The sequence below is a fragment of the Pyrus communis genome, chromosome 17, assembly GCF_963583255.1.
Source record: "Pyrus communis chromosome 17, drPyrComm1.1, whole genome shotgun sequence".
Classification (NCBI taxonomy): domain Eukaryota; kingdom Viridiplantae; phylum Streptophyta; class Magnoliopsida; order Rosales; family Rosaceae; genus Pyrus; species Pyrus communis.
Genome location: NC_084819.1, coordinates 19,216,962 through 19,244,763, shown reverse-complemented (window position 1 = coordinate 19,244,763; position 27,802 = coordinate 19,216,962). Strand labels below are relative to the sequence as shown.

General features: G+C 38.3%; 5 protein-coding genes and 1 pseudogene across 6 annotated transcripts; 5 read left to right on the top strand and 1 right to left on the bottom strand.

Annotated features, from left to right (window-relative positions):
• The first annotated feature begins 49 nt into the window (after positions 1–49).
• Positions 50–5,989, top strand: LOC137722928 (uncharacterized). Its single transcript, XM_068462055.1, has 12 exons — positions 50–175; positions 994–1,333; positions 1,411–1,561; positions 2,055–2,395; positions 2,505–2,616; positions 2,967–3,065; positions 3,575–3,912; positions 3,980–4,112; positions 4,229–4,551; positions 4,630–4,780; positions 4,962–5,023; positions 5,275–5,989. Exons 2-12 carry the CDS (start codon positions 1,001–1,003, stop codon positions 5,770–5,772), a joined length of 2,541 nt encoding a protein of 846 aa, XP_068318156.1. The 5' UTR covers positions 50–175; positions 994–1,000; the 3' UTR covers positions 5,773–5,989.
• A 595-nt stretch (positions 5,990–6,584) lies between these two features.
• Positions 6,585–9,813, top strand: LOC137723026 (cation/calcium exchanger 5-like). The gene is made up of 2 exons (XM_068462180.1): positions 6,585–7,572; positions 8,624–9,813. Exons 1-2 carry the CDS (start codon positions 6,697–6,699, stop codon positions 9,386–9,388), a joined length of 1,641 nt encoding a protein of 546 aa, XP_068318281.1. The 5' UTR covers positions 6,585–6,696; the 3' UTR covers positions 9,389–9,813.
• A 1,497-nt stretch (positions 9,814–11,310) lies between these two features.
• Positions 11,311–13,534, top strand: LOC137723737 (nuclear transcription factor Y subunit C-3-like). Its single transcript, XM_068462929.1, has 2 exons — positions 11,311–11,515; positions 12,367–13,534. Exon 2 carries the CDS (start codon positions 12,392–12,394, stop codon positions 13,178–13,180), a length of 789 nt encoding a protein of 262 aa, XP_068319030.1. The 5' UTR covers positions 11,311–11,515; positions 12,367–12,391; the 3' UTR covers positions 13,181–13,534.
• A 1,874-nt stretch (positions 13,535–15,408) lies between these two features.
• Positions 15,409–17,843, top strand: LOC137723357 (uncharacterized; annotated as a pseudogene).
• An 835-nt stretch (positions 17,844–18,678) lies between these two features.
• LOC137722910 (alpha-crystallin domain-containing protein 22.3-like) lies at positions 18,679–27,293 on the top strand. Of its 2 annotated transcripts, XM_068462030.1 has the most exons (7): positions 18,679–18,842; positions 21,394–21,767; positions 22,304–23,267; positions 24,149–24,215; positions 25,139–25,327; positions 25,511–25,717; positions 25,998–27,293. In XM_068462030.1, the coding sequence occupies exons 1-3, from the start codon at positions 18,820–18,822 to the stop codon at positions 22,540–22,542; spliced, it is 636 nt and encodes a 211-aa protein (XP_068318131.1). In that variant the 5' UTR covers positions 18,679–18,819; the 3' UTR covers positions 22,543–23,267; positions 24,149–24,215; positions 25,139–25,327; positions 25,511–25,717; positions 25,998–27,293. The 2 variants fall into 2 exon arrangements, with proteins under 2 accessions (XP_068318131.1, XP_068318130.1); XM_068462029.1 differs by having other exon boundaries at positions 25,139–25,717.
• LOC137722164 (putative pentatricopeptide repeat-containing protein At3g05240) lies at positions 25,408–25,904 on the bottom strand. Its single transcript, XM_068461131.1, has 2 exons — positions 25,790–25,904; positions 25,408–25,592 (listed from the first exon to the last, which is right to left on the bottom strand). The coding sequence occupies exons 1-2, from the start codon at positions 25,902–25,904 to the stop codon at positions 25,408–25,410; spliced, it is 300 nt and encodes a 99-aa protein (XP_068317232.1).
• Positions 27,294–27,802: the final 509 nt, after the last annotated feature.

Below are 27,802 nucleotides of genomic sequence, written 5' to 3'. Positions count from 1 at the left end.
GCCCAGAAACATAATCCGGTTCAGGATAATTCCACCCCAGATGGAATATGGTACTCCGAACATCCAAACAGACGGCTCCATACTCCATTGCAGTAAAGCTCGAAAGACCCGTGAAATCCTCACTCCGTTTCGGAGCTCTCGTGCTTCCCTCTCTTCGCTCACGGAGTAATCAAAGGTACCAAACGCTAAATCCTTTCATGTAATCTACACATACCCAAGCACTGAAATCAAATCATTGAAATTTGCTTACTTTCTGTTTGGTTGCCGGGAAAACGTGGGAAAATATGAAAAATTAAGACTTTGTGCAATGTAATTCCAACTGATTGGAACAGAATGCAGGCAAACATTTACTGTAATTGAACTCGACGCCAGTTAATTACTTGAACTAAAGTTTTGATTTTTTTTTTCCACCCATTTTCCTTCAATTTTAGGCTGCCAAGCAGAAGATTATTAATTTATTAGGTTAATTTTTTGCTGTAATTGTTGTTTTTACACTTGTTGCATTTTGATCACGTAATTTACACGGAGAAATGTGATAAGATGCAGTGCACTAACTAAGCTCAAAACAGTTAGTTGTGTGTAATTTATTTACTTTTTCCTAAATTTGTTTTTGGAAATAATCTTTTAGAAACCGAATTGTTCTTAAGTTCAATTTTATCTCAGATGCTATCTTTCGTTCTTTAGCTTGATGCAATAAATGCTTCATTTTGATCTCATATTTGAGTTTGGATATCATGATGTGGTTATTTTCATCGAATTTTGGATAGAGAAATGATTTCCGTACTCCCCTTAAAACAATTCGAAGGAGTGCGGGGAGGGAAAAAGGGAGTTGCGGAAATCATTTCCCTTGGATAGAACTTTTGAAGTTATTTTGTATATACCAAATTACTTCTACCAGATCTGCCAAACTATTGAACTTAGTGTAATTCACCAAAGAGGGGTTGGGGATGGGGGGATGGTTTTTTATGGTTATGATGAAATGTCATTTTGTAGGGAGGAAATGAGCAACCAAAACCCATCAAGTGGTGATCGGTTAAGGACAAGTTGGACCCCAGCAATGGAACGTTATTTTATTGATCTTATGTTAGATCAGGTTCATAGGGGCAATAGATTGGGCCATACATTCAACAAACAAGCTTGGAATGACATGTTGATGATGTTTAATGGCAATTTCGGGACTCCATATGATATGAATACCTTGAAAAGTCATTACACTAGTCTGTGGAGGCAATTTAACGACATAAAGAACCTTCTTGATCAGAATGGATTTTCATGGGATAACACACGGCAAATGGTGATTGCAGATAAATATGCTTGGGACGCCTATGTCAAGGTGCGCTGCTTACTTTATATGTACTTCTGAATTTTGTCCAATTGTGAAAAAATTTAATTAAAATAATGTCCATGCAGGTTCACCCAGATGCTCAGGTCTACAGAAACAAAGCTCTGATGACCTTCAATGATTTGTGTTTGATATATGCACATACGCAAGCAGATGGAAGATACAGCCTTTCAAGTCATGATATAGATTTTGATGACGAAATTCAGGGGATGATTGATGGTGTGTCTCTAAATCCTTTAACGACATACAGGATTGATACATTTTTTCATACGCACTGAAGTTTATTATTATAGTTTTAGTTTGTAATGGTTTTGTAAAGTGCAGTCTGTACTTATGTTTGGCATTTAAGTCGTATCATTTTATTACAGAGAGTAATCATAAATCAGGGTCATACAAAATACCCAAAAGTAGATGCTTTATGAATAATCAGAAGATAGATGGAACTCTATCCTCTCTAGTAGTAACTTTAGTTGAGTTAAAGAAAAAAGCCCTTCCGTCTTAGTATTCCACATTCACAAGCATTATCTGTTCGTGATGAGTAAAATTTTCTTTTACTTATTGTACCAAAAAAAAAATCTTTTTTCTTGTTCCAATTTTCGACAAGGCCTTTTCTCAATTATTTGGGGTAAGCTACAAGAATCTTGATCCTACAATCAATTCTCTTCGGGACCATTTTTTATTTGCTTATTTATTTTGTTTTTATGGTTTAAAGGTGCTGGAGTGATTAGCCCTACCCCTGCAAGTAAAGTGAAAAGAAATGCAGATTGGAAACCAGCCATGGACGAATTTTTTCTGAATCTGATGCTGGACCAACTTGAAAAAGGCAGTAAAATGAATAATACGTTCACAAAACAAGCTTGGAAAGACATGGTCACGTTATTCAAAAAAAAGTTTGGTTCTCACTATCAAACAAGGTTCTTGAAACAGCTTCATAAGAAACTGTTGAAGTACTATACTGATGTTAGAAGCATACTTGCCAGAAAAGGATTTTATTGGGACACAAATCGACAAATGATTGTGGCTGATGATCATGTTTGGGGAAATTATATCCAGGTATTGTGCCTTCTATTTAATAGCATCCAGTTGTATACATTGTTACACTTCTTGTTGCTGATGTAGGCACTTCCAGTTGTATGATTTTTTATACTTGTTGCTGATGTAGGCACTTCCAGATGCACGTGTATATAGGAAGAAACCCTTGCTGAACTATCAGGATTTGAACTCGATATATGCCAGTGAAATTAGCAATGGACTCCTTAATCATTTGGATCAAGGTACAAATTCTGGAGATGAATCTTACAGTGGGGGACTGGAGAGAATTAAGAATTTCGGTTATATAATGGTTTAGTTTTTGTAAAACTTGTAACGCTGGTTGTTTAACCGAAAAAGAAAAAAGTAGCAATATCAGTTTGTCTTCGTATGGAAAAAGTAATAATTGACTCTGCTTTTTACCGAATGGAACACACATAAGAGTGTAAACCGTGTTTAAGAAGTAACGTGTTGAAATTGTAAAGAGTGTATATTTGCACATATTACTCAGAAAAAAAAATCATGTTGAAAGCTGTGTTAAATGAATGAATTATTCAACAGTTATGTCTACTAATGGGTTCTATTAATCATGTAGATGAAGAAGAAAGGGAGGGCCAATCCTTTTCTTTTTCTGGTAATGGTCATTTGGCTTCCTTTGAGGATCTTGACAGTGAAGGCCTAGATTTTATGACAGGTGTATTTCTTGTTCAACACTGAATGTTAGAATAATCTGTGCTGAACCTTATGACGAGTAAACTCTAAAGTTATGATATTTGCAGGGAGTAAAACGAGTAGAAACGCGTCCTTAAACAGCTCGAGCTAATCTGATAATAGGCGCCTCTTGTGTTTCATTAACCAGTACCATTTAGGCTGTACTTTCTTTCCTTAATAGTAAATAATCAGTCCACCACGATGACGTATTTTTGGAGAGCCTTGTTTCCATGCAGACAATTCATCTTGCTATGTGACCTCTTTTTTTGGTATAATTCTTATCGGTTGAGGATTCCAATTTTCCATCATAAATGTTTCTCTGATTTTTGATAATCATTTTCCATATTCAGGTCTCCTAAATCCATACCATATAACTCTGAATTCAAAATTGTCTAGAGTGGGTTTACAACCCGTGAATTATTTGTGCATGTTTGCAATCATCTGTTAAAATGTTATTGCAAGTGCATTTAATTGCAACATTTTGGTGGATAGACGGAGAAGACATTCAGAGCCATGGAAATGACATTTTTTCAAGGAAAGATTGGACACCTCCAATGGATCGTTATCTGATTGACCTTCTTCTGGAGCAACTGCAGAAAGCGAACAAGATTGATTACTCTTTGGACGACCAAGCGTGGGTAGATGTGCTTGTGTTATTCAAGGAAAGATTTGGTTTACAATACGACAAAGATCTCTTGAGGAGTCGCTACAAAAGTTTAGAGAAGCAATACCACGATACAAAAGATCTTCTGGATCGGAGAGGGTTTTGGTGGGACGAAACACAGCAAATGGTCACAGCATATGATGATGTTTGGGATGCTTATATTAAGGTGCCTAACCTATCTGTTTGAGTCTTAATCATTATTTTCTACAAAGGCTAACATATAGTTTCTGTAGGAATGCCCTGATACGGAAGCGTATAGAACGAAATCCAAGCCAAATTATAATGATTTGTGCTTGATTTATGGAAACTCAAATTTGGGGGAAAGATACAACCAATCAGGTCAAGCCATGGGCTGTAACGGTGATGGTCAGTTTGTGTTTGCTTTTGTCTTTCATTAACCATGAATTCTTTTAATATATTTTGATGAATCAGAAAAATGAACCTTTTCCTTATACATGTATTGTTGTTCATTTCAAAACCAGCCAATTATAACCATAGCTATCACCGGAGAACTGATTGGACACCTCCAATGGACCGATATTTCATTGATCTAATATTAGAGCAAGTTCGCAACGGAAGTATGGTTAACCAAAAGTTCAGTAAACTAGCCTGGACTGATATGGTTTCTAAGTTCAGAGCACAGTTTGGTTCCCAGCATGACAAAGATGTCTTAAAAAGTCGTTTTGTGAATTTGAGGAAACGATTCAATGACATGAAAACTCTACTTGACCAAAGTGGGTTTACTTGGGATGAAATGCAGCAGAGGATAACTGCTGATGGTGATCTTTGGGATGCTCATGTCAAGGTTCGTCTTTGATTGATTTGTTGATTGAAAAGAATTGTAGGTCTATAACAGGCTAGCAGCTTACATGTACTTGTGCAGGTGCGCCCTGATGCACGATCATACCGCAATAGAACCCTACCAAATTTCAATGATTTGTGCTTGATATATGGAAATGAAGACAGTCTTAAAAGGGAGAGTTCATCTAATCACTCTATGGATGCCGAGGATGATGATCCGAGAGTTAATGTTGGTACGTGGCCCCTGCTCTCTCTCAATAAAACTGGTTTTACATTCAATGAAAACCTTGGGCCTGGATGATTGTGTCATTCAGTAAAAATTTGGACGTTGTCGTGACAGATTTTCTGAAAAATCAGTTTCTCATCTTGATGCAAGAGTATGTCAGAATTTTCTCAATAGCAACCATTTTGCAGGGGATGAAACTCAGCAGACAATATTCGCAGAAGTTGACGATGTCTGGGACGCTTATGTGAAGGTACATGTTTTTCTCGCTAACTGCTGCCCAGGACAAAAGGAGTTTCCCTGTTCTAAATTTCTAGTACTAATTACACCCTCCTCAACATTTCATGGAGGAACAGTATGATGCATTGCATGCGCATGTTTTGTATGTGCGAGTGTTTTGAGTGTTGAATGATTCATGAGTAGCTTCGGGCTCAGGAGAGACCTACCCTATTTGGTGACGTTATTAACGTGTGTATCTTTCATGTCAATGTTTTATTTTTTCAGGATCACCCATATCAACCTGCATATGGAAATAGCATCTTGGACTACAATGATTCGACTATGATAAATGGCAATGGAGTCGCTGATGGAAGATCAAGTTATTTGAGTACGGAAATGGGGAAAACGGGATTTTATATGACCTTTGGTGGCTTGCAATCCCGAACCATGGACTATGAAACATCGATTCAGCGAAAGAAGCGAAAACCAACAGCTTCATCCACCTCAGCTAGCAAGAGAGTTCAAAGAACCATCAAGGAGGAGGTACAAGAAACCTTAGATGAGAAACCACATAGAGTAAACGGGTTCGTCGGCAATGAAGAGGACAAAGACTGCTGCTCAATAGAACGCATTGTTGATGCACTTGAAACGGTACCTGACATGAATGATGAGCTCTTCTTGGAAGCTTCTCAGATTCTAGAAGACGAGAGGAAGGCGAAGATGTTTGTGGCGATGGATGTAACAGCCCGACAGAAATGGTTATTCAGAAAACTCCGCCAGTAGATCCTAGGAAACTCTTGCCTTGTGTTTTTTGGTCGTATAAATTAGACAAAGATGAGCTTGTGTATATTCAATTTGGTAGCATTCTCTCTCTCTCTCTCTCTCTCTCTCTCTCTCTCTCTCTCCACAAACCATTTGCCACCTATCAAATGATCAAAATTACTCGTATCAAACGGAAAGAAAGTTACTGTTTCACCCAAAAATTGTTAATGTTTGATCCTCTCTGAATCTTTTCCATTAAATTATTATTCTTTGAGTGAGTATTTCTAAGATAATACTTGGCTCATCTCCCGCTCAAAATTCTTTGTTTCTGATTTATCGAATTTTGTGTTTATGATTAGAATTGTTTATATTATAAATTATTTTATAAAAAAATGTCTGTTAAAAATCAATTAAAAAACTAAAGTTGTTTAGTTATCAAATTGTATAAGAACAGAAGGATAGAAATGGTAAAAGTTTTACGAACTGTGTATCTATTGACTTTAATCTCAACTCATTTTTTAAAGATGATATTTATGTAGTTTTATCATATGAACTGTTCGAATTAAACCATAAAATTCTATGAATCAGACATGAAGTATTTTGAGTAGGGAAAGGGATCGGATCCCTTCCATCAAGTTCACAAATTTGGACTTTTGAAATTTGATCCAACAGTTAAAATAGGGATCATTTCAAAAATTATAATAACTTTAGTCGTTAGATCAAATTTTAAAGACCTGAATTAGTGGAAGAAATCCAGAGAAAATCATTTCCTTTGAGTAGAAACTCAAACCCAAAATTGCTCATAATTCTATTCAATTCAGTGAACAGCGTGAGACCAAGGCAGATGGACAAAAGTCGGATCCGAATTCTGAAATCACACAGACAAACACACACTCGCTCTAAAAACTTGACAGAAAGATTGGAGCTTTTTGCTTGCTAAATGGCATGGCCATCTCTCTCTCCTCCTCTTTCAAAACCTGCATTCTCTCACTCTCTCTCCTCTCCTTCTTCCTCTTCTTCCTCCTCACAACCCCAACTCCCAATTCCCCAAACTACCCTTACCCATCTCCCATAACCCTCCACAGGTCCCTCATCGCCACCGCAGCAAAAACCCCACCTTGCTCCTCCGCCGCGGTAACCCACTCCGATGGCCTCTTCAACTACCTCTACCTCCACTTCTGCCTCTTCCGCCAAAACCCATTTCTCTCTCTCTCCTCCCTCTCTCTCATCCTCCTCCTCCTCTTCCACATCCTCATCAAAACAGCCCAGGATCACTTCTCTCTCGTCACCACCAAGCTCGTTTTTGCCCTCGATTTGACCCCCAGCATGGCCGCCGTCACCCTCCTCGCGCTCGGAAACGGCGCCCCTGACGTCTTTGCCTCGATCGCGGCGGTCCGGACGGGGCAGTACCGAACGGGGTTCGGCGCGATTCTGTCCGCCGGCACTTTCGTGTCGGCGTTCGTGGTGGGGTTTGTGGCGATTTACGCCGCGCCCTTTCCGCTCAAACCGGCGCCGTTTGTGAGGGACGTGATGTTTTATCTGACGGCGGCGCTGTTCTTGTTCTATGTGTATCTGAGCGCCGAGATTTATCTGTGGCAAGCGGTCGGGTTTGTTGGGTTTTACTTATTTTTTGTTGGGTTGGTGTTTTGGATGGATTTGGGAATGGGAGGAGGAGGAAAGGAGAGCAGAGTTGAGGCGGGCTCGGTCGGAGACATTGAAATTCAGAGGGGTTTGGTTGCACCAGATTCCAGGATCGGACATGTTTTGGAGAGTTCAGAGGATCGGAAGGGGAGTTTCGGAGTTGGGAGAGCTCTTGGAATGGTATGTTTTCGGATAAATTTGCGTTCTTTTTTGTGCTTGGTCTGCTAAAGTTTGGGTACATTGTGTGTTGTATGCAATTTATCTGTTTCTATGTTTGGTTTTCATTCAATGCAATGCTCTGATGGATAGTTGTTAAACTTCTAGTATTAGTGGCAATGGTTGTTAAAGGTTTCGAGAATTAGATAAAACACTCCGCTTGTTGATTGGTTAGTAATGTAATGCTCTGAGAAAATTTACTTGATGGAGGAATATAGGTTGTGTTGAATGAAATCAATGCAGCTTGTTAATTAGCTACACAGTTTGAATTTCTATGTGCTAGTTATGGTTTCCTTCTTGAGTATTTCACACATTGGAACAAACAGTTTCGGTAGCTGAATGTAGGTGAAAGTTTCGAACTTCTTATGGATTCACTTTGTAGAAGCATATAATAATTGAGAAACGAAATGATAATTTAGATTGTATAGGCGTGCCATTTAATTTAGTTCTGAATTTACTAGGAATCATTTTTTTTAGGTATGCTTCATCACGAGGTCTATAGGATTTAATGAACCTTTGATATAGTCGATGATAAATCCGATCTCACAGCCCTGGTCAGATGTAGCTTCTCCTTGTCTTAGTAGAGGAATATGGCTAAGTTGTAGGTGTGCCTAAAATCCTTGAGATTAAAATTTTGGGCATGTGAAATGGATGACATTGGTGAGAAGTGGAGATCTTCGAGAGTTGGATATCACGTGTGTATATATATATATATATATATATATCAACGTCAATGCACATAAGTAGAAAAGCTTATTCTTTGAGCGAGACAAGAGAATTCTTGACGTGTGATATTAATTGTAGAAGCATGCGCATGGAGTTTCACTGTGTCTTGGCATAAGCTGCATATTTCCTTATGAAATCTCTTTTAAATCCTGAACTGGGAAAAACCCAAAAAGCATGTAATTTATATTCTGAATTTCTGATAGAGCTCGCTTTTCCTGTGTACAATTTTGTCGGCTAACTTTCTTCTTTGGAAATTTGCACTAGTTAACTCTCTTTATTTCTTATACAGATCTCGAGAGCATGGGAGATTCCCATCTCATTTCTTTTGAAGCTCACAATTCCCCAAGCTTCACCTTCCGAATGGAGCAGATTCTACATGTCAGCCAATATTGCTCTTTGCCCTCTCGCGCTGCTATATGCTTGCAACTCATTCATGCCATTTAATCACCCCGTTGTCTTTCTCCTTTCAAACACCCATTTGCCCCTATGGCTTGTAATCCTCTTGGCAAGCTCCTCCCTCGCACTTCTTCATTATGCAGTAGAAAAAGAGCCCCCCAAAACCGAGCAACTGCCTGTATTGCTTATAGCATTTGTTATGAGTGTCTTTTGGATATCCACGACTGCTGGTGAATTGCTGAACTGCCTCGCTGCACTCGGAACACTTCTAGAGTTGCCGCCTGCTCTTCTTGGGCTCACAGTTCTTGCATGGGGAAATTCAGTTGGGGATCTTGTTGCTGATGTTGCAGTTGCCAAGGCTGGCCACCCTGCAATGGCCATGGCTGGATGTTTTGCTGGGCCAATGTTTAACATGCTCATTGGACTTGGAACTGCCTTGGTTATACAGACATATGATGTCTATCCCGAGGCATATGAGCTTCAGTTCCATGTGGGTATAGTGATTGCATTTGTTTTCTTGCTTCTGAGCCTGATGGGGTCTCTATTGGTGATTACATGGTGCAGATTTCGGGTGCCTAGGTTCTGGGGATTCTGTCTTGTTGGTCTCTATGTTGTTTTTATGGCAGTTAGTTTGGTAATCGCCAAATTTACAGGGTGATTCCAAGTTCATTTATATTGGATCCTCCATTGGAAAAATACAACAAACCAGGGAAGATATGGAGCTACCACGTGTAATCTCGAGCTTGATCATGCTAACTCTGACCTGGATGGATTGTGTATATCATACGAGCATCATTCATCGAAAAATTTCGGAAAGAAGTCGTGGATCAAAAGGTACACTGCATTTTGAAGAATCAACAACCCTTTTTCGAGTCTTTCCTGCCTGGATGAAAGCGATCTGCAGCTTATAGGTTCAATTGGTTTTTTGTTTCGACATTTGATAGATGATATTTTTTTGGACTGCTAGAAGTGTTATGGCATAAAAGGCTTTGGGTAGTGCCGGAATTATGGCTCTTGTACCACTTGTAACATTACTAAATGTGGCAATGGCAATTTACACTGCAAACCAATTGTGTTTGCAAACTGCACAAAGTTGTCTATACGTGTTCATGAACCATCTCGATGCTAAATTCTCTGTTGCAGCCAAGACATAGTTACGCTAATGTCACTCGTCTAATATAATAGACGTTTGGCATGTGGTGAATCAATGACGAGAGATTGAGAGAGCATATCTCCAGTTCCGTCATCAATGGGGAAAATATCAAAACAAGCATTTGCGTGAACTATGATTTTTACAACAAAAGTTAAAATGTCCTCGGGTTTGAATTCCCTTGCAAATCATATTATGTGGGACCAAATGATTAGAATTAAATAAAGGTAACTTTAACAAAAAATTTCCGATACTATTCACTTTAACGAAAAATCATATTTTTTACACTAAAAAATCAATCCAATTACTATTCACTTTATCCTTGATTTTGTCCTTATCGTTAAAATTCAAAATTTTCAAATCTTTTTCATTAGTTTTTTTTTAAATAAATTGAATGATAGTACAAGATTCACATTAACGTAGGAATGAGATTGAAAGACTTTTATTCAGGTGGGTGTTTGTACTACAAAAATCAAATTGAACAATAATACAATACGAGACAAAGCCAAATTTGTCAACTTCTTTCCTATCTTTCCAAAATTGCTAAATAAGGAAGAGAATCCTCACCTAAGCTCAGGATGGGGATCATCCTGATCAGCTCATCTGGCCGTTCAAATTTAATCCAACGGTTGTAATTATTATAACTTTTAGAATGTTCTCCTGTTTTGAGCCGTTGAATTAAAGTTGAACAGCCCAGATGGGCTAGTCAGGAGGATCCTCTTCTGTTAAATAACATCCCAATTTAATTATTTCCAACTTCCTATAGTAGGGTCGGGATTCTCTCAGGATCCCTTCCATCTAGATCCTTCAATTCTATGCGTTCTTCGATGAGTACTTGTTCCGGTTGCCAACCCACCACATCCAAACCATCATCTTCCGGCTTCTAGCTACCCTAAACTAGCACAAAGTCCACCCATATAGAAAGAGAAGAGAGTCGGAAAAGAGAGAATGAGAAGGGGGAAGAAGATGCATAGGAAAAAGCCAAAGAAATATGATTAATTCATGACCGTTTGATGTTCGGTTGAAAGAACACGATTGAAAAATCCGAAAAATCTAAATGGAAGGGATCCGTATATTATTATTTTGAATTAAATATTTCGTAAAAAAACCTCAGGTAAACAAAACTTAAGAAGCCATAGATCTGGTCACAATCAGAGACTCCCGAAAAAGTAGACCGATCCCCTCCACGTATCCATCGGGCACCAAAAGACCAATTGGCCCTAACAGTAAAATGTCAACTTCCACCGAGGGCAAAACCGTCAAATGAAAAAACAAATCCCATAAAAGTCCAGTATTCTGACAAATGTTAAGTCAGAATCCAACACTTCCTCGCAGCTTTTGTTCTTCCTTTTTTAGGTTTGTGTTCTGAAACATCATCCACCATTACCAAAAAAAACTATAAAAAAATAATCATATGCCCAAGAATCTTCCACAAATCCTAGGAATTTCTCCGTACGATTAATTTCCCAGGACAGAAAAAAAAAAATTAATAAAAAAGTTTAAGACTTTCTCTCTCATTGCCCAGATGGATGTTTTCGAGTCTCTTTTTTCTGAAGGAATTTCGTTTTTTTTTTCAGGTGCTCGATAATCTCCAATCCTCTGCAGAAGCAGCGCCCACCGCCTGTTTGATAAAAGGTACCGGATAAACGCGCACGGCTACCACACACGGTTTTCTGGGTTTGCTCTGCGTTGTGTATATGTGTGTGAGCTTGTGTGTGGTGCGTTGGTCTTAGATTGTCAAATGGGCGATCTTTGTTCCCTCCCCACGTAACATTTTTGTTTTCTGGATGTGGGTTTTGAATTTTCTGCATTTTTGTTGTTATATATCAGAGATCGAATTTTGGTTTTTGTAAACGGTGGGATTCTGTTTTGCATGATTGTTGTTGGTGGAAACTGTTTTTGCCTGATTGCGTGATCATATCTCGAGCGTTTCGACCTCAAATTATAGTTTCCATGGCATTTTATTCGCATTTTTCTGGGTTTTTTTTTTTTTTTTTTTACTCTTTTTTCTCTTGAACTTACTGTTATTTAATCTGGGGCTGGTACCGTGGTAGAAAACTCTCATTTTTCTACAGATCACAGAATCAAATTAGGTGGATCCTATTTCGAGTAGTAACGAGATGGCGGGATGCGAATCTCGTTGATTTTCTGTAGATTTTTGGTTGCAAGATTGCATTTAGAGACCCCTTCATGCAGTGAATTGATGAGTTTTTCTGTTTCTGCTGGAAGGTTAGGCCTGCTTAGTCTGAAAAATGAGGAGATTCGAATGAATGAATATTCTTTGATCCTTGATTGTCTAAAGAGGGAAAACAAAGAACGAGAGGACAAACTGTTTAGATTTATCTGCAACGTAATACAAGATGGATCGGTTGGAATTAATCATTCATTGTGTGTGAAAGGGAGATCTTTTCGTATGTGAGGAGTATATAGTAAGTAACTAGTAGGTTTCTGAAGCAGACACCTTTTCCGTCCTTTGTTTCAATCAGGGCCGATTTGCAAAGTTCAACCAGGATGGATCCGCAAGGGCATCACCAACCCCAATCTATGGGGATGGTAGGTAGTGGAGCTCAGTTGACATACGGTTCTAACCCGTATCAGCATAATCAAATGGTCGGGAGCCCAAATCCGGGGTCAGTTGCCGCAACAGTGGGAGCTATGCAATCCGCTAGTCAATCACCTGGAGCTCAGCTTGCGCAGCACCAGCTTGCTTATCAGCATATCCACCAGCAGCAGCAGCAACAACTTCAGCAGCAGCTGCAAACTTTCTGGACAAATCAGTATCAAGAAATCGACAAGGTGACAGATTTCAAGAACCATAGCCTTCCCCTAGCAAGGATCAAGAAGATTATGAAGGCCGATGAGGATGTGAGAATGATATCAGCCGAGGCACCTGTGATATTTGCCAGGGCATGTGAAATGTTCATATTGGAATTGACATTGCGGTCGTGGAATCACACGGAAGAGAATAAGCGGAGGACACTCCAGAAGAATGACATTGCAGCTGCAATCACAAGGACAGATATCTTTGATTTCTTGGTAGACATTGTGCCAAGAGAGGATCTGAAAGACGAAGTCCTTGCATCGATTCCCAGGGGTACAGTGTCTGTTGGGGGGCCTGATGATGCACTTCCATACTGCTATATGCCGCCTCAGCACGCACCTCAGGTGGGGGATCCCGGGATGATTATGGGTAAGCCTATGATGGATCCGTCTATGTATGCCCAACAGTCTCACCCCTACATGACCCAGCCAATGTGGCAGCAGGCACCGGACCAGCAGCAGTCGCCATCAGATCATTAGCGGGCGCAACATGGAAGCGGAAGAATAGTAAGTTCCCTTGTTTTGTTCTCCAGGCTTGTGACTGAAAGCTGAGAAAAAGCAAAGTGGTGAAGTTTGATGTGTTCAAACTTTGGGAGTCCCTGTAATTATAATGCAATTTCTTATCTTTTATGCTTAACATCTAGCATCTGTCTCGTATACTCTTCGCTGTAAAACAATATCGTTGACGATGATGAAGGTTGCGAACTGATTTTTGTCAACTCTTTTATAGCAAAAGAAGAATTATTATGACTTAGCTTATATGCCGTTTTCGACGATTTAGCTAGTATTTGGTGATGATCATCGTGCCTTTCTTGTGATGTAATAAGATCCTGCAGGGTGCAATGGAGCTTTTGATGTCATTTGTTGACTGTTTTTTGCATAAATTTGTATTCCCTTTTGCAAAAATCTGTTTCAATTGATTCATTTGCAGCTCACATAAAGATAGTCCTCATGGTTTTAATCACAGAAAAGGAGAAAAACTTAGCTATACCGGTTTCATACCCCCTCCTTCCCGTGCGGAGAGAGAGAGAGAAACAGAGGGGGTATTCATCTCAACCATCCACTTGCCAACTTTGACGAGGATTAGGTACAATGTTGGGCCTAAAAGGGTACCTCGAATTTCTCTATTAAACTGCTCAAACTACTTCACTTGAAACACATAATAAACCGAATCTGAAAATCCGAACATTTGGCTGTAGACTAAAATAATTTTGATGTTAATATGCGTTACTCAAAATGAGTACCAACTAGTAATTCATTGAAAATTCACCAAACAAAATATTCCACCGAGGAAGAAAATATAATAGAAGACAAAAACGATGGATTATTGTCTGTCATCAGCTAGCACAATTCCTTGCTGTGCCTGCGAAGAGACCACCTGCTTTTCGATTCTTCATGATTCCCAACCGTCGTAGGTTGTTTTTCCAACTTCCTAATTACATATAAAATTCAAATAATAATTGTTAATACTTTTACCACAACGAGATTTTGTGAGTTTTACTACCAATGCATACTTTCTTTAATTTGAGACTCGCGTTCGGCCGTTGTGCCAACGACTTTATCAACTGTTATACCTATCTGCTGAAGACCTATCTACTTATATACTTTATCAACGACTTTAAAAAAGCCCAAACAAATTTACAAAAAAGGTCCAAAAACAATATACACACAGTACAGTAAAAAAAGGTGGGGCTTATTCGATTGCTTCTCAAATTGCTGATATAGTAGAGCGTAGGAAAAACAAGGAGGATAACAAAGTTAAGAACCAGAAACTTTCGGAGTATGCTCAGGAGTGGCGAAGGATCCGTGAGATCCTTGAAGAGGTAGATGCTGGAAAGAAGAAAGGTAACAACTTTAATCTCTTTTTTCCGTCTTTTTCTGCTTGCCTAGACGATTCTTGGAAATTTTTGGCACAAAGCTGTATGAACTATTGCTATGATGAGGTTTTCATTTGTGCTTTGTTAAATTCAGAGATTGTGAGAAGAAATTAAGAACGAAGATTGGGCAAACTGTTCAAATCTTGAAATTTGTTTCGTCTTTAATCAAACATGAAATTCATCTTCAATCAAGGGAGTTTCGTGGCCTAATTTTAACAAATTTCAAGATTTGAACAGTGACCAAGTCTAAGCTCTTTATAGCACCTATCCTCAAATATTTGGCAATCTGTTGAAAAAAAATAAGCAACAGCTACTGGATTAATAATAGCCTCAACAGTAAGCAATCTGTTTACTGTAAGTTAACTTTTATTGACCAAGAAATATATAAATGGGACAGAAAATTTAAAGGAAGTTTTAACGAAGAACTCACGGTACTGTTCATTTTAACGAAAAACTACATTCTTACACTAAAAAGTCAATCCTGATACTATTCATTTTACCCTTTATTTTGTTCTTATCATTAAAACTCAAAGTTTTCAAACTATTTTCATTAGTTTTTCTAATTTCAAAACTTTGGAATTCGAGTATTCTAAACTCTTGGGTCTAAGTATTCTAAACCTCAGCTTTTCCCAACACTGCCATTGGGTGATCATGTTTTTCTGAATGCTGGAAATATGGTAGCGCTGGGAAAAGCCGAGATTATATTATATGGTCATCCAATGGGCCAATTGTTTCATACCCACAACAAGCCCATATTCTATAAGCCCAATAATCCACTCTCAAAATCTATTTTTCTTTATTTTTTTTTTTCCTTCATGAAAACATAATCAATTTACAAAGGAAAAGTCTGAGAAAATACACAGGGAGCGCGAGGGCTACAGAGAGAGAGTGAGATGGGGGGAGAGGTCTCAGAGAGCTGCGTGGATAGTCTACTGACAGAGATAGTCTCTATGTACTACAATCGGTTATACGCCAACAAGCCCGAGCTCGACGCCACTGGGATCGACGCTATTGGCTACCAGGTCGGCCACCAGCTCTCCGAGCGGTACACCTTCCCGCACTCTATCCCAACCACCCTGCCCTCTCTAATTGTTCCCTTTATTTCATTGCGATTGAATTGGATTTGTTTGATCTCACAGGTTGTGAGTTTTCAGATCTCAAATGCATATTTTCAAAGTGTTTGATTTCGAAATTTGTTCTCTGTTTTTTTTTTTTTTTTTCCTCCATTTGTAATGATATGGTAGTGTGTTTGGTTGCTGAGAAAATGTGGGATAGTAATTTGAAGTGTTTGATCTCGATTTTTTTTTTTCGTTTGTAATGATTTGGTACAGTGCTTGGTTACTGAGAAAATGTGGGAAAGTCAAGCATGTGTATGTGGCATTGAATCTTATGCTATTTTAGGTCTACTTATAATTTAAAGTTGACAAAATAATGTTCATTGTAAATTGTAGGGATAGGAGTGTGATTATGGTTAAATTTTACTTGTTAGGTACACGATGGAGCGGCCTCGGTTTGCTGGTCATCTGGATGCAATTAAGTTCATCTGCAAGGACTTTTGGTCTGAGCTCTTCAAGAAGCAGATTGACAATTTAAAGACCAATCATAGGGTAGTTTGTTTAGAATTGAGTCAATCGACTAATACTGAATTGGGGTTCTTTGTCGATGTGTGAATTTGATAAGACTAAGATGATTTTTTGTTTGTGTGGTAGGGTACTTTTGTATTGTAAGATAATCGATTTCGTTGGGTTTCACGCATGTCGCTCGGCCCTTCCGAAAATGGAGAATTGTCTCAAGAAAATGCTGAGGCGGCCGAAAACAAGTCAGCAGAAGAACCAAACATGCATCTCCATTTGTCATGTGGAGTCATAAAGGGTGCTCTTCATAACTTGGGGATTGCTTGTGCTGTTTCTGCCGACACGTCCCACCTTCCTGCGTGTAAGTAGTTCTCTGTTTAGTGCTTAAGAATTACGAGTACATTTTCTGTGCCAATGCTGTATATGACATTGTTTTTAACAAATATAAGCTCCTTAACATGTAAAGTTAGAGAATTTGGTATACTTGCGATAATTCATTGTTTTTGGAGTCAATCATTCTATAGAATATATACCCTCCACAATCCACTTATACGTTAAGCATCACTTTGCAGTGTTATCTGCCTATATCCTCTTCGTAATCTTACCAAAAGTGAGTTACGTTATTTTGGGCTAATAAATAACTGTCCGTCTGTAGGATGTATCCCACTAGTCATGAGATGATTCTCACCTATGCTGGTTGCCTTAATGTTTTTCGGCTTATTTTAGGTGGTTCATGTTTAATTAGAGCAGTATATTACTTTCAAGCGTAGTAAACGGTAAGAGGACAATTCTTGGGAGTTTTTGTTGTCCAGCCATGCTTAGAATTCCATATTTCCTGGATAAATGTGACGAAGTCAATCATGATCTGCCCGGATAGTATCACCTTCGAACGCTGTATTTTCTTCTCGTGGGCTCAGGTATCTGTTTCCTGGAATGAATACTTGGTTATGCAAACTTGTTTTATCCCATATAGCATCAAAAGCCTCAGCCACTTTTTGATTTAAATTTTTTATAAATGAAACGGCAAAGGGTTGTGCTTGCAGCTTGCTCCTTCATTGCAATTTGACATCGATAAGAATCTGTTTATTTTCTTACATGAGTATCTGTGTTTATTTTCTTACGTGCGTATCTGTCTCATTATTATTTCAAGCACTGAAATACTGAATCTGACATGATCTCACAACTTTCTCGACAAATATTCCATTCATCCTCGTTATCTCGTTTACATACTGTTGCCATCATCCATAAATGAACTGTAGTTGGCAAGTTGGCTTGAGATCTAAAAGGTTATCTCTGCTTGGTTTGCCGGCATCCTTGTTGCAATAGCGATTGATTCTTTTTGCTGAAAATGTTGAACAGGTTCATTCGTGGTTCGTATAAAAGCCCCGATGGACGCTCCTACAAGGAACTTTCAGAAAAAAGTTGGGGTTTGCTTCATCGGCCTATTGAGATTTGTAATCTTTCTCGTTTTCTCTTGTGTACAAGAATTTTTACTTCGATTTCAAAATTTAGTTGTAACCTTCAAACTGAGAAGATTCATCTCGGAGAAATCACAAGATTGTACTTACCGGTGTTGTGAGGGTGAGGAGAATGTTGAGAAACATAAATTGTATTTATCCTGAACTACTAATATTGGACGTTGAGCCCACAATATTTACCTGTACCTTGTTACTAATCAGCCGATATATCAACCGTGACACCTATTTTCATTGTTAAACTACTTGACAACACGAAAAGTTATTGTTCAACTATTTGACACCAACAAACTTAAACCATCTAATTTGAAGATCAACTAACACTAAACCGGTTTAATGATGCGGTGCAAGGTTTTAAAATGCGCTAGTCAGCTGGCTTGTTGAGATAATTTTTTAAATATACTTATTATGTAACGTATAAATAAGTGTGTTTATATTTAGAAAAAAAAATTATACTGGTAAAAAATTGAAAATAATAAAACGGAAATAAAAAATACAAATAAAAATTTTCATAAAAAATAAAAGTTAGAAGATGATTGGGTAAGGAGAAAAGGAAAATTTAAAGGAATATAAAAACGAGAAGATGATGGGGCTAAGAAGTTGTAATCAAATTTCAACGTTTCGGATCATTTGATCTTTGGGCACCTTTTTGTTAGATTCGAAGGCGATCTGTACTCGGGGATAAGATGGTGGGATGAGGATCTTTTTCAGATCCTCTTTGTGAGGATTCTATGGATTCTTAAATCGTGTCTGTTTATCGTATATCGTACAGTTATAAATCATTTTAAATACTTTTATTTAAAATTAAATATGAATAGTACTTGATAAAAATTGATCGCACGATATACGATGAACGAACACGATTTAAGGATTTCTAGGATCCTCATTCGAAGAGAGAGAGAATTCTCGCCGGATGCTCCAATCACATCCGTTCATTGTACATTATGTAATCAGTTTTTGTTAAGTATTGTTTATATTTAATTTTAAATAAAAAAAATTTATAATCACACCATATACATAAACAAACGTGTGATTAGAGAATCACAAAATCCCTTTCAAAAAGAACCGGCGAGGACACTCCTGGCATTATTGTCAGTCCGAATAGCACCTCACTCAGTTAAGCGCAGGCAACGGCACAGACCCCAAGACCCTCCCAGCTGCGACGCTGTTCGCAACTCTCCGACCGCTCTCCGATGGCTTCCCCGCCGCCGTCTTGGTATATACACACACATCTGCTTCCACTTATACATACATAAATTCGATATATTTATATACCTGTAGGTTATATGAATTTTACAGATACAAAGTCGAATTTTTACACAGCAATTTTCATTTGATTTATACATTTTTTGGGTCTCAGATCTGCAATTGCATGTACATATGTGTGTATATATTAGTATCTCTATAGAAATGCCTGTTATATATTTCCATGTTCAAGTTGTGGCTATGAATTTCTTGTAATTTTTGTATAAAAAGCTTGTGTACACGAAAACGATAACGGTCCGGGTTTTTTGAACTGTTCCTGCTTCTGTATGTGTATGAGTGTGAATTTTATAGAACAGGAATAAGAAAAGATAAATACTTGTTCAATTATAAGAGATTTGGCGATTTTGTGGATTAAATTGATGATGAGGAGAAAAGAGTGGGTTGGTGGGTAGATTTCTGAAACTGTTTCTTTGATAATTATGTATGTTAGGGTAGAAAAGCATGTTCTGGAGGAATGCTAGGGGTCGTCGCAGTTCAAATTTGATTTTAGTGGAACATCATGTTTCCTGAACTGAAAATGAAATTTACGAGATATAGGTTTTAGGTCATGGTCGTCAGTTAGGGGAACATGTTTTTTCGTAAAAATGTCCAACATGTCATGTAATACGAAGTGGCAACCTGTATGAAACATGCATTACCCGCGCGATTTCAAAATGTTGCCATTTTCGGAAAGAAAAAACCATTTTGCCCAAATAGGGTCACAGAAGTTTGATTAGTTCTGTATTGTTTTCTGAAGTGATTATTGTATAATGGAGTAGAATTGATATGGAAACGAAACTTTCCAATAGATTTGTGTGGTTTAGGAAATTAGGGGAATTGAACAAATATATTAGCCTATTTATTATCATTTTCTTTTGTTCACTTTCCTGTGGAACCCTATGATATTTGGGCATTTTCAATTAGGTTGTGTCGAGTGAATCATAAAAGGTATAACAAATTATAACAAGAATTTTTAGAAAATAAAAAAAGTAACAGACCACAGGAAAACAAAACTACACTTTCTGTGTGTGCTTCTCCAAGCAATGGTGGTACATGATGTATATGTATACACACAGATACATATCTCAGGTTCTGGATTGCAATGCTAATTTGTTCCTTTATGCGTCTTACTTCCTAAAATATGGTTTGAACTTGTAAAAGGATTTGACTTGGGGGTGAATTGTGTTTCCTTGATAATAAAATCACTAGGTACAAAACATGTATATGGTACAAACAGATGCATGCATCTATGCTATAATTGCAGTAAATATTTTTCATTCATAGGACTTGGCTGAATCAGTTGTGCAATCCATGACCCTTGCTATGTTCAAGCCAAGTTTATTGTCTTTGACCCTTGCTATCTTTAACAGAACTTTAGTGTAAACCAGCGCTGGTTCTCTTATACATATATTATATCTGTTAAATGCTTTTTTTTTTGGCTAAAATAGGAATAGTCCAAGAAAAATTGCGTTGTGTCTTACTAAATGTTGAACTAAAAGATCCGACCCGGTCCTCATGTGCCCTTGTTTATTTAAGAGAAAATGGAAAACCTAGTTTCCTAAATTTCTTCTTCCTCATCTTCTGGGTTGTTCCGGTTCTCCCTTGTTTTTGCCAAAATGCCTTTTAGGTTGGTTCTTTCTTCGATTTACAATTGATCTTCCCTGTTCTTATTGTGCTTGATTTCTGCCCATTTGACTGAGGTTTTCTATTCTGTTTGTTTTTGAGTTTATTTTTATTGATGATAGATTCTGTCTCTCTGCTGAAACTCAAAGGGAATATTTTTATCTTATGTTAGTTAATTCTTTCAAGAGAATTGGGTATATACAATTAGTCTATTGTTTCTTCTCTCTGTTTTTCTTTTTTGGAAGATGGGAACTGTAAGTGCCGCCTCTGGAACATGGGTAATGATTGTGAAGTTTTGTCAGGGATTTTAGGGTATTTCATGTTTATGGTGTTGCTATGTTTTGAAGTGTGTAGCTTCCGATATCCTGATGTTTTTTTGACATGTATCGTGGTTCAATGAAAAGAAAAACCATAACCTGGCCAAATTATGCCTTTTTTTTTTTTTTTTTTTTTTATAATTTTTAAATCTGAATGCTTGCAATAATATTAGTCGCACCTTATTATTTGGTGATAAAAAATTTGGATATATTTTTAATACCAATGCAATATGAGGACCACATTTCATTCTTTGCCTCAGGACCCTAAATGCCCATGGTCTACCCTGGTTCGAGTGCTTGTTTTGTGATTACACCTGATAATATAGAATAGTTAAATATAAAACTTACTTTTTGAAAGCTGCAATTAGAAAATAATCATTTATCACATTCCTTTGGAGAGTGAGTGAGATATATATTTATTTCTGTTGTATATGTCTGTATGTGACTAATATCTATTATTTTATCATGGAAGTGCTTATGCAAGTTGAAATTCCCCCTCCCTCTTTCAAATGCAACATCTTCTGGTAGAATTTATTGCACCCTATTTGTTTGCTGAAATAAACCTGAGAGGTTTTCTTGTAGGTTTGCGGGAACAAGTAAGGTTAATGAACCAGATCAATCAGATCCTCAACAACCAATTCATTTTGATCCTACACAACCCATATTATTAGAACCAACACCTCTGAGAAGTGAGCCTTATATTCCGCCTACAATGGATTTATCAGAAGATACAGATTTTGAAGAACAAGTGGAGCAAGTTAGGATAGTTCTTCCAACTCACTCAACAATAGAAGAGAAGAATAAGATTTTGGAAACCAACCAGTCAGCGATTATCTTGACTGGAGCGGCTGCTGCATTGGCACAAGGGGGACCAACAGTAGGATCAATTGATATTGGCGAGAATGAAGACTCATACTTATTCCGTGTCTCTATACCAGGGGCTTTGAAGGAAGACAGTGAGTATGATCACCTTGTGTCATTTTGTTAAATACTTGATTGTTGTTGTTCTACTTTCTTATAGGTTATTAATTTTGTTAATTGGATGAGCTATGAAGGGAGTCTCTTGTTCGTTAACTTAGCATATTAGACCAAGTGCACACCTCTTTGGCAAAGGTGTGGTTATCAATAAAAAATTATTTTGTTCATCATTAGTCATGCATGTGTATCTAAGCAGGGCATTGAAGTGATTGATTGGTGATGGTCTAGTGATGCATGGTGTTTGAAATCTGTTCACCACCATATGGTGTTGTGAGCTCACCTTAAGCACACCCTAAGCTACACGGGTTAGTAGGGCACACCAAATAAACACACTAAAAACATTAGTCATGCATGTTGACTTTTCTTTATTTTTTTAAATAAAGTGTTCCTTTCAGACTTTGAATAATTAGGTTATCTGTCTATCATGAAAGATTGGTTATCTATTTGTTTCGACATGTCTTGATATTTTTTATCATGCTTTAATGGACCACATCTTTTGTCTTTGCGAATGCAGAATTTAGTTGTGATGTTGATCCTGATGGGAAAGTATTCATACAAGGAGTAACTACAACAGGAGGGAAAATAGTATGCAGGGATTTCCATGTCTTTAAGATGAAGACGCAAAATCTGTGCCCACCAGGTCACTTCTCTGTCTCTATCCAGCTTCCTGGTCCAGTTGAAAGCGAGCAAAAAATTGTGTCTCTGGAGAATGACGGGATTCTGGAGGGCATTTTGAAGAAAAAATTACCTTAAAATATTTGCTTTGAGGAGCTTGTATGTTTTCGTATGATGAAGAGGTCTGAGTTGAATGGAGAAGACTCCATATGTTAGGACTTAAGATGTAGACAATAAATAAATAATTGCCTCTGTTTTGCGGGGGATGAAGCCTGGGATACAAGCTAGAGGTGATATACGGTACTCTTGCTCGAGCCCAAGTAATAGTGAACTGGGGCTTTGCTAAGCTGTTTGTATGCACTCATTTTAAGACTGGAAGCTGTGTTCATGGGTGGACTATGTTTTGTTACCGTAGATATCTACCAAGGCCAGTTCATGGTGAAACAGCTGGCAGTTATCTTAAAACTTACAAGATACTTAGCTTTGTTATTTTGTGGAAATGGTCTTTTATGGATTATCTTTTTATGAAAACTACTTTTGGAAAAAATTATATATCGTTTGAGTTTACTGAAAATGCTTTTGATGAAATTGCTTTTGGAACCAATTCGTAGTAAAATGCAAGTGAATCCTAGAAAAAGCACTTGAAGTTCTTCTTGCAAGAAGCACATAACTATTGCTTCTTCCAAAATGCACTTTAAGTGCTTGGAACCCAAAAACACTTTCTACAAAAGCGCTTTCAGTTATTTTAAAGAACTTTGAAGTGAGTGTTGGGTGGGTGGGCGTGGTTGACTGTAAGGGGCTGACATTGGTAGTGGTGTTTAGGTTGTGATTAACAGCTTGCTGATCAAAGCACCAAACTGCAGGTTTGTACTTTGAAACCCAAATTCAGAACTTTCATAATTTTGCTTTCCTTTCTTTACCATTCTCTTGGATATCTGAATGAGTGGCCATGTGTTTTGGTTGTATTGACCAAAAGGTTTTTCAAAACTTTCCTCATGCATTTATGTTCTGTGATCCAACCTTAGCATCTTCTCTAATTTGGGGGTTCATTACCAATTCAAATTTTTTAGATTATGAGAATTTGTGGCATCTCGTACTGAGAATCCTTCTTTCACGACTGTACTTCCCCTGAACTGCTACTGTTTTTTATTTCTATATCCCTTATTCATTTTTATTGTGTTGCGGATTATAAAGATGCCCACAGCTGTTATGGGGGAATGTAGGCTTTTTGGCCACTTAGGGAATCAAGGTTGCTTTAGTTTAGTTGGTGTATCTTCAGGTACTTAGCTTTTTGAATTGTTACTCCGCACCTTCAAATCTGAGCAAAAGGCCGGGATGCAACTCTTCAAAGACATTAATGAGTGCTAGCTAGGACCAACATTTGCATCTTTTACCATTCCCTTGGTTCATTTATAATATGCTTCTGCGTATACGGTAGACTGAAGTGTCTCACTCCCTGATATTAACTCTTCATGTTGTCTTGAATTACTTATGTGAACTTTAATGAATGCGTGTATTTGAATTGCTAATAGTTTCTTTTTGGGAGCAGGTGTTTTGATTTACTTGTATAGCTTTGTGGTTTTGTGTGACATGAATTCTATTACACATGTTTGTTATTTGACTCTACAAGTTCATGCATTCTGAAATTTTCATTTTTGGAGGTTACTGTGCCAAACTTCCACCAGCATATTATTGGTTTGTCTCACGCATATAAACTGACGCATAAACTTTTCGATATTCACAGTTAATGGCTGAAGCAATTTTGGCATCATAAAGTTTTCTTGCCATCTGGAACCGCATAATTTGTAGAGGTATTACTATCCTTACTCTTGTCTTTTAATGCACGCAGTTATTTTCTTCACATGTTAGTAGATTGTGAATTGTATAGATATAGTAAGCCAGTTTCTTTCTTTGTTAAGGTTGCAGCACTCTATGAAATATTCAATAGACGTCTAAATTTATCCATCGCTGTTATGGTATAGACTGAAAAGTTAAAAGATGACTGGTGAAATATGGGCTTAGTGCAACTAGAAAACGTTTTCTTAATTTATAATTATTATACAGGTATAAATGTATATAGATGTTTATCTCTACGAGTAAAAGATTTTTTTGTATTTTGGGTTGTTGTGGTGTTGGATTTGGTCACTTCATCTTGCGATGGGGAATATAGTGAAGCCAAACCTATTTATTATAAAAAGGGTAGTGTAATTTACACATCCCTTTTTTACCTCCCACACACCCTTGTTATTTTTTGTTCATTGATCTTCTTTGATTCATTCAAACGGCCGGAAATTGAGAGAGGTGTGTGAGAAGTAAAAATGGGTGTGTGGATAGCACCACCCTATGAAAATATGACATAGTATAAATTATGTGAAGCACATAAGATCTGGATAATGTGATTCATTAGTATGTTAAGTGTAGCATGGATCGGATATGAATCTTGGATTCATATCCAAAATAAGTGTGATTTTGAAACCCAAACTTAGAATGGGTTTCCACGCCACTGCCCAAACCCCAATCCAAGCCAGCCCACCGAACATGCCAGTAAATGCTTAGGTGGGGGTAGGTTTTTCCGTATTATCTGAATGGCTTCTGCGTGTTTTCGCTCTTTCCATGTGTGCACTGCATGTCTCAGCGAGTGCGCTGTTGCGTGGTCTGAATAAGTCTATAAAATACCGCCAGTAATTTCCCCAGAACATATCTGTTAGTCATATCTGTTTTTGTGTTTTTGCAGTCATGATCTCCATAGAAGGTGCAGCCCCAGGCGATGAAGATGATGAGGATGAGGGACATCTGAAAGCATGATGGATTACAACAAAAATTTCGGACTTCTCAATACGCAGATGTTTGAAAGTCAAATCGTTGATAGATTACCAGAATATTTCTGAACCTCTCAAAATGCAGATGTTTGAAATTCAGATTGGTAGTTTCCGTTTTGCATCGGTGTACACCGAATTATGTTTCAATCTCTTTGTTTACGAAATCTATTGTGCTCCAGGTGTCCTAAACTTTGGACACAAAAACATCAACTCCATTGCCAGGTTCCATCTCTGTTATGTATCTTCTCACTTGGTCAGCTATATCAAAATTTTCATGCATCTTGCAGCCGTTCAAGAGAGCTCCCCACATAGCAACATTGGGTTGGATCGGCATCTCTTCCAGCAGTCTCATCGCCTCATCAAAGCAGCCTGCTCGACTCAGAAGACCAATGCTCTGCAGTCAGTTTTATGCCATAAAGATTTACCATCGAGGCAAAATGTCTCTGAACCTCCCCCACAAGACAGATATGGCTACATGCCGATAAAACCCCAATGTAAGTCATCTGGTCTGGAATAACACCAAGCATCCTCTTGCATTTTTCTAAATGCATGTAGCGCTTCCATACCGTGTCCATGCATGGCTAAACCGATAATCATGCTAGTCCATGCCATCACATCTTTCTTCTGCAAGTCCTCGAAAATTCTTTGAGCACTTCCTGCGTCTCCAATTTTAGCATACATGTTCGCTAAGGCAGTCCCAACTGTAGTATCTTAACCAATGCTAGTTTTCGATACATGATCAAAGACTCAACTGGGTTCTCCTCACTATTGCAGTATCCTCTGATCACAGGGTTCCAGATGTAGACACCAGGCTGAGTAATCTGCCCGAAAACTCTCTTTGCGTAGCCGAGGTCTCTGGCATCGGAATTTGCACAAAAATCGACAAGCCTACTTAACTGGATGACATTGTTAAAAAACTGAGGTGGTGATCATCAGCCCATGTATTTGTTTCAGTTCACTCATGGTTCTGCATTTTTCCATGAGTGAGAGAATGGTTTTCTGGTGTTTCTTCATGAATCATGAGCATTTTGATTCAAATGGAAGAACTTGATGGGCAAATCAAAAGATGATCTTTAAACTCCAAATTTCGACACTAACTGAGAATGAGTTAGTAATACTACGTGATTGTATGACGGTCACACTATTTACTCCCAGCATTCTATGGGAGCAAAAGGCAACATCAAAATAGTAATTTTATCACTTCACTGTAAAATCAAAGAATCAAAATTCGTTGCAAAATCACTAACATCTCATTCTCTCTCTCTCTCTCTCTCTCAGAATGCTCTTCTTCCACCTCTTCTTCTTCTTGTTCTCCAAGTAACAGCCTCCATTCCTGGACAAAAAGCCCTAATCTTCAAACCCAATTTGTGCAATTCCTCTCTCTGAAACCCTAGACCCACCAAAACACCACCTAAAAAGACGGCAAAAATACCAATCTTGTCCCACCACTGAACCATAGCAACCCCCGAAAGCCCAAATCCCAATCCGCAGAAAAGCACGTTGCTTCCCGCATCTCCACAGAACAACAATCCCAACCCACAAATCACCAGAACCCCATATAACAGAAACAGCAACAAAGACTTCCTCTTTCGTTTTCTTCCGAACCCATCGCCGCCCCCTCCGAACCCCTTCCAGATCCCCAGACCCCCTCCGGTGCGGTCTCCGCTGTATAATTCTTCAACAACCAGATCCAACGGCTGAGGCACTATCTTGAAGTTCGATACGATGGCCGGCATCAATTGGAGCAGCAATCTTGTTAATCTTTGAGACCCATTGCGCCGATTCTTCTTCCCCGCACATAGAATTGGATATTGGGTCTGGGTTTGACGACAGAGTGAGAGCGGAATGGTAAAAATTGGAGATTTTGGAACAAAGATATTGCTTGGAAGCGAAGTTTTTTTTTTAACAATTGGGTAGGAGAAGCAAAGGGATTGCTTGGAGAGGACCGCTCGAGATTGGAAGTGGAGGATCAGCTGCATTTCTACTCCCGCTCTTTGATCTCAAAGACGGCGAAGAAGAAAAAAATATGACCGTTTGAACTGAAGAACATTCTCATGTGGAATTTTTCACCAAAAATAAAATAAAAGTACTTTAATTTTTTTTATTTCTTTTCCTTGTGTCCAGAGCAGCCGGACTTGACAATTTGACCCTTCAATTTAAATCGTACGGTTCTTATAAACTTGTATCACCGACCCATCTCACAGGAAACGAAGTTTTTGAACAGTCCGTATCTCTCTCTTAAACGATTCGAATTTCTAGATCAAAGCTTGAACACGTACATCAAAAAAGGATCTCAACTCAAAAGTTTTTGTAGGTTACATGATTAGGACAGTCTCACACTAAACGAGATCAACTTGAGATCAAGTATGACTAAAGTACGTCAAAACCTTAGAGTAGGGTTGGGCAAACGGGTCTTGGGCCCGCGGGTAGGGGCGGGTATAGGCGGGTCGGGGCGGGTACGGGGCGGGTCCTGTTTTTAAATAGGGGAAACGGGGCGGGGCGGGCCTAGGTAATGGCATTCTAGGGTCGGGCCGGTTCCAGATTTATAGAAAAACGGGGCCCCGAACCGGCCCGTTTGT

Bases quoted from the DNA above. Each gene is read 5' to 3' on its own strand.
- LOC137723026 (XM_068462180.1), top strand. From the start codon at position 6,697: ATGGCCATCTCTCTCTCCTCCTCTTTCAAAACCTGCATTCTCTCACTC. The intron at 7,573-8,623 runs GTATGTTTTCGG...TTTCTTATACAG, and splicing joins TTGGGAGAGCTCTTGGAATG to ATCTCGAGAGCATGGGAGAT.
- LOC137723737 (XM_068462929.1), top strand. From the start codon at position 12,392: ATGGATCCGCAAGGGCATCACCAACCCCAATCTATGGGGATGGTAGGT.
- LOC137722910 (XM_068462030.1), top strand. From the start codon at position 18,820: ATGGCTTCCCCGCCGCCGTCTTG. The intron at 18,843-21,393 runs GTATATACACAC...GTTTTCTTGTAG, and splicing joins GCTTCCCCGCCGCCGTCTTG to GTTTGCGGGAACAAGTAAGG. The intron at 21,768-22,303 runs GTGAGTATGATC...TTGCGAATGCAG, and splicing joins AGGGGCTTTGAAGGAAGACA to AATTTAGTTGTGATGTTGAT.
- LOC137722164 (XM_068461131.1), bottom strand. From the start codon at position 25,904: ATGTATGCTAAAATTGGAGACGCAGGAAGTGCTCAAAGAATTTTCGAG. The intron at 25,593-25,789 runs GTATGGAAGCGC...TGAGTCGAGCAG, and splicing joins TTTAGCCATGCATGGACACG to GCTGCTTTGATGAGGCGATG.
- LOC137722928 (XM_068462055.1), top strand. From the start codon at position 1,001: ATGAGCAACCAAAACCCATCAAGTGGTGATCGGTTAAGGACAAGTTGG. The intron at 3,066-3,574 runs GTGTATTTCTTG...TTTGGTGGATAG, and splicing joins AGGCCTAGATTTTATGACAG to ACGGAGAAGACATTCAGAGC. The intron at 4,781-4,961 runs GTACGTGGCCCC...ACCATTTTGCAG, and splicing joins TGATCCGAGAGTTAATGTTG to GGGATGAAACTCAGCAGACA.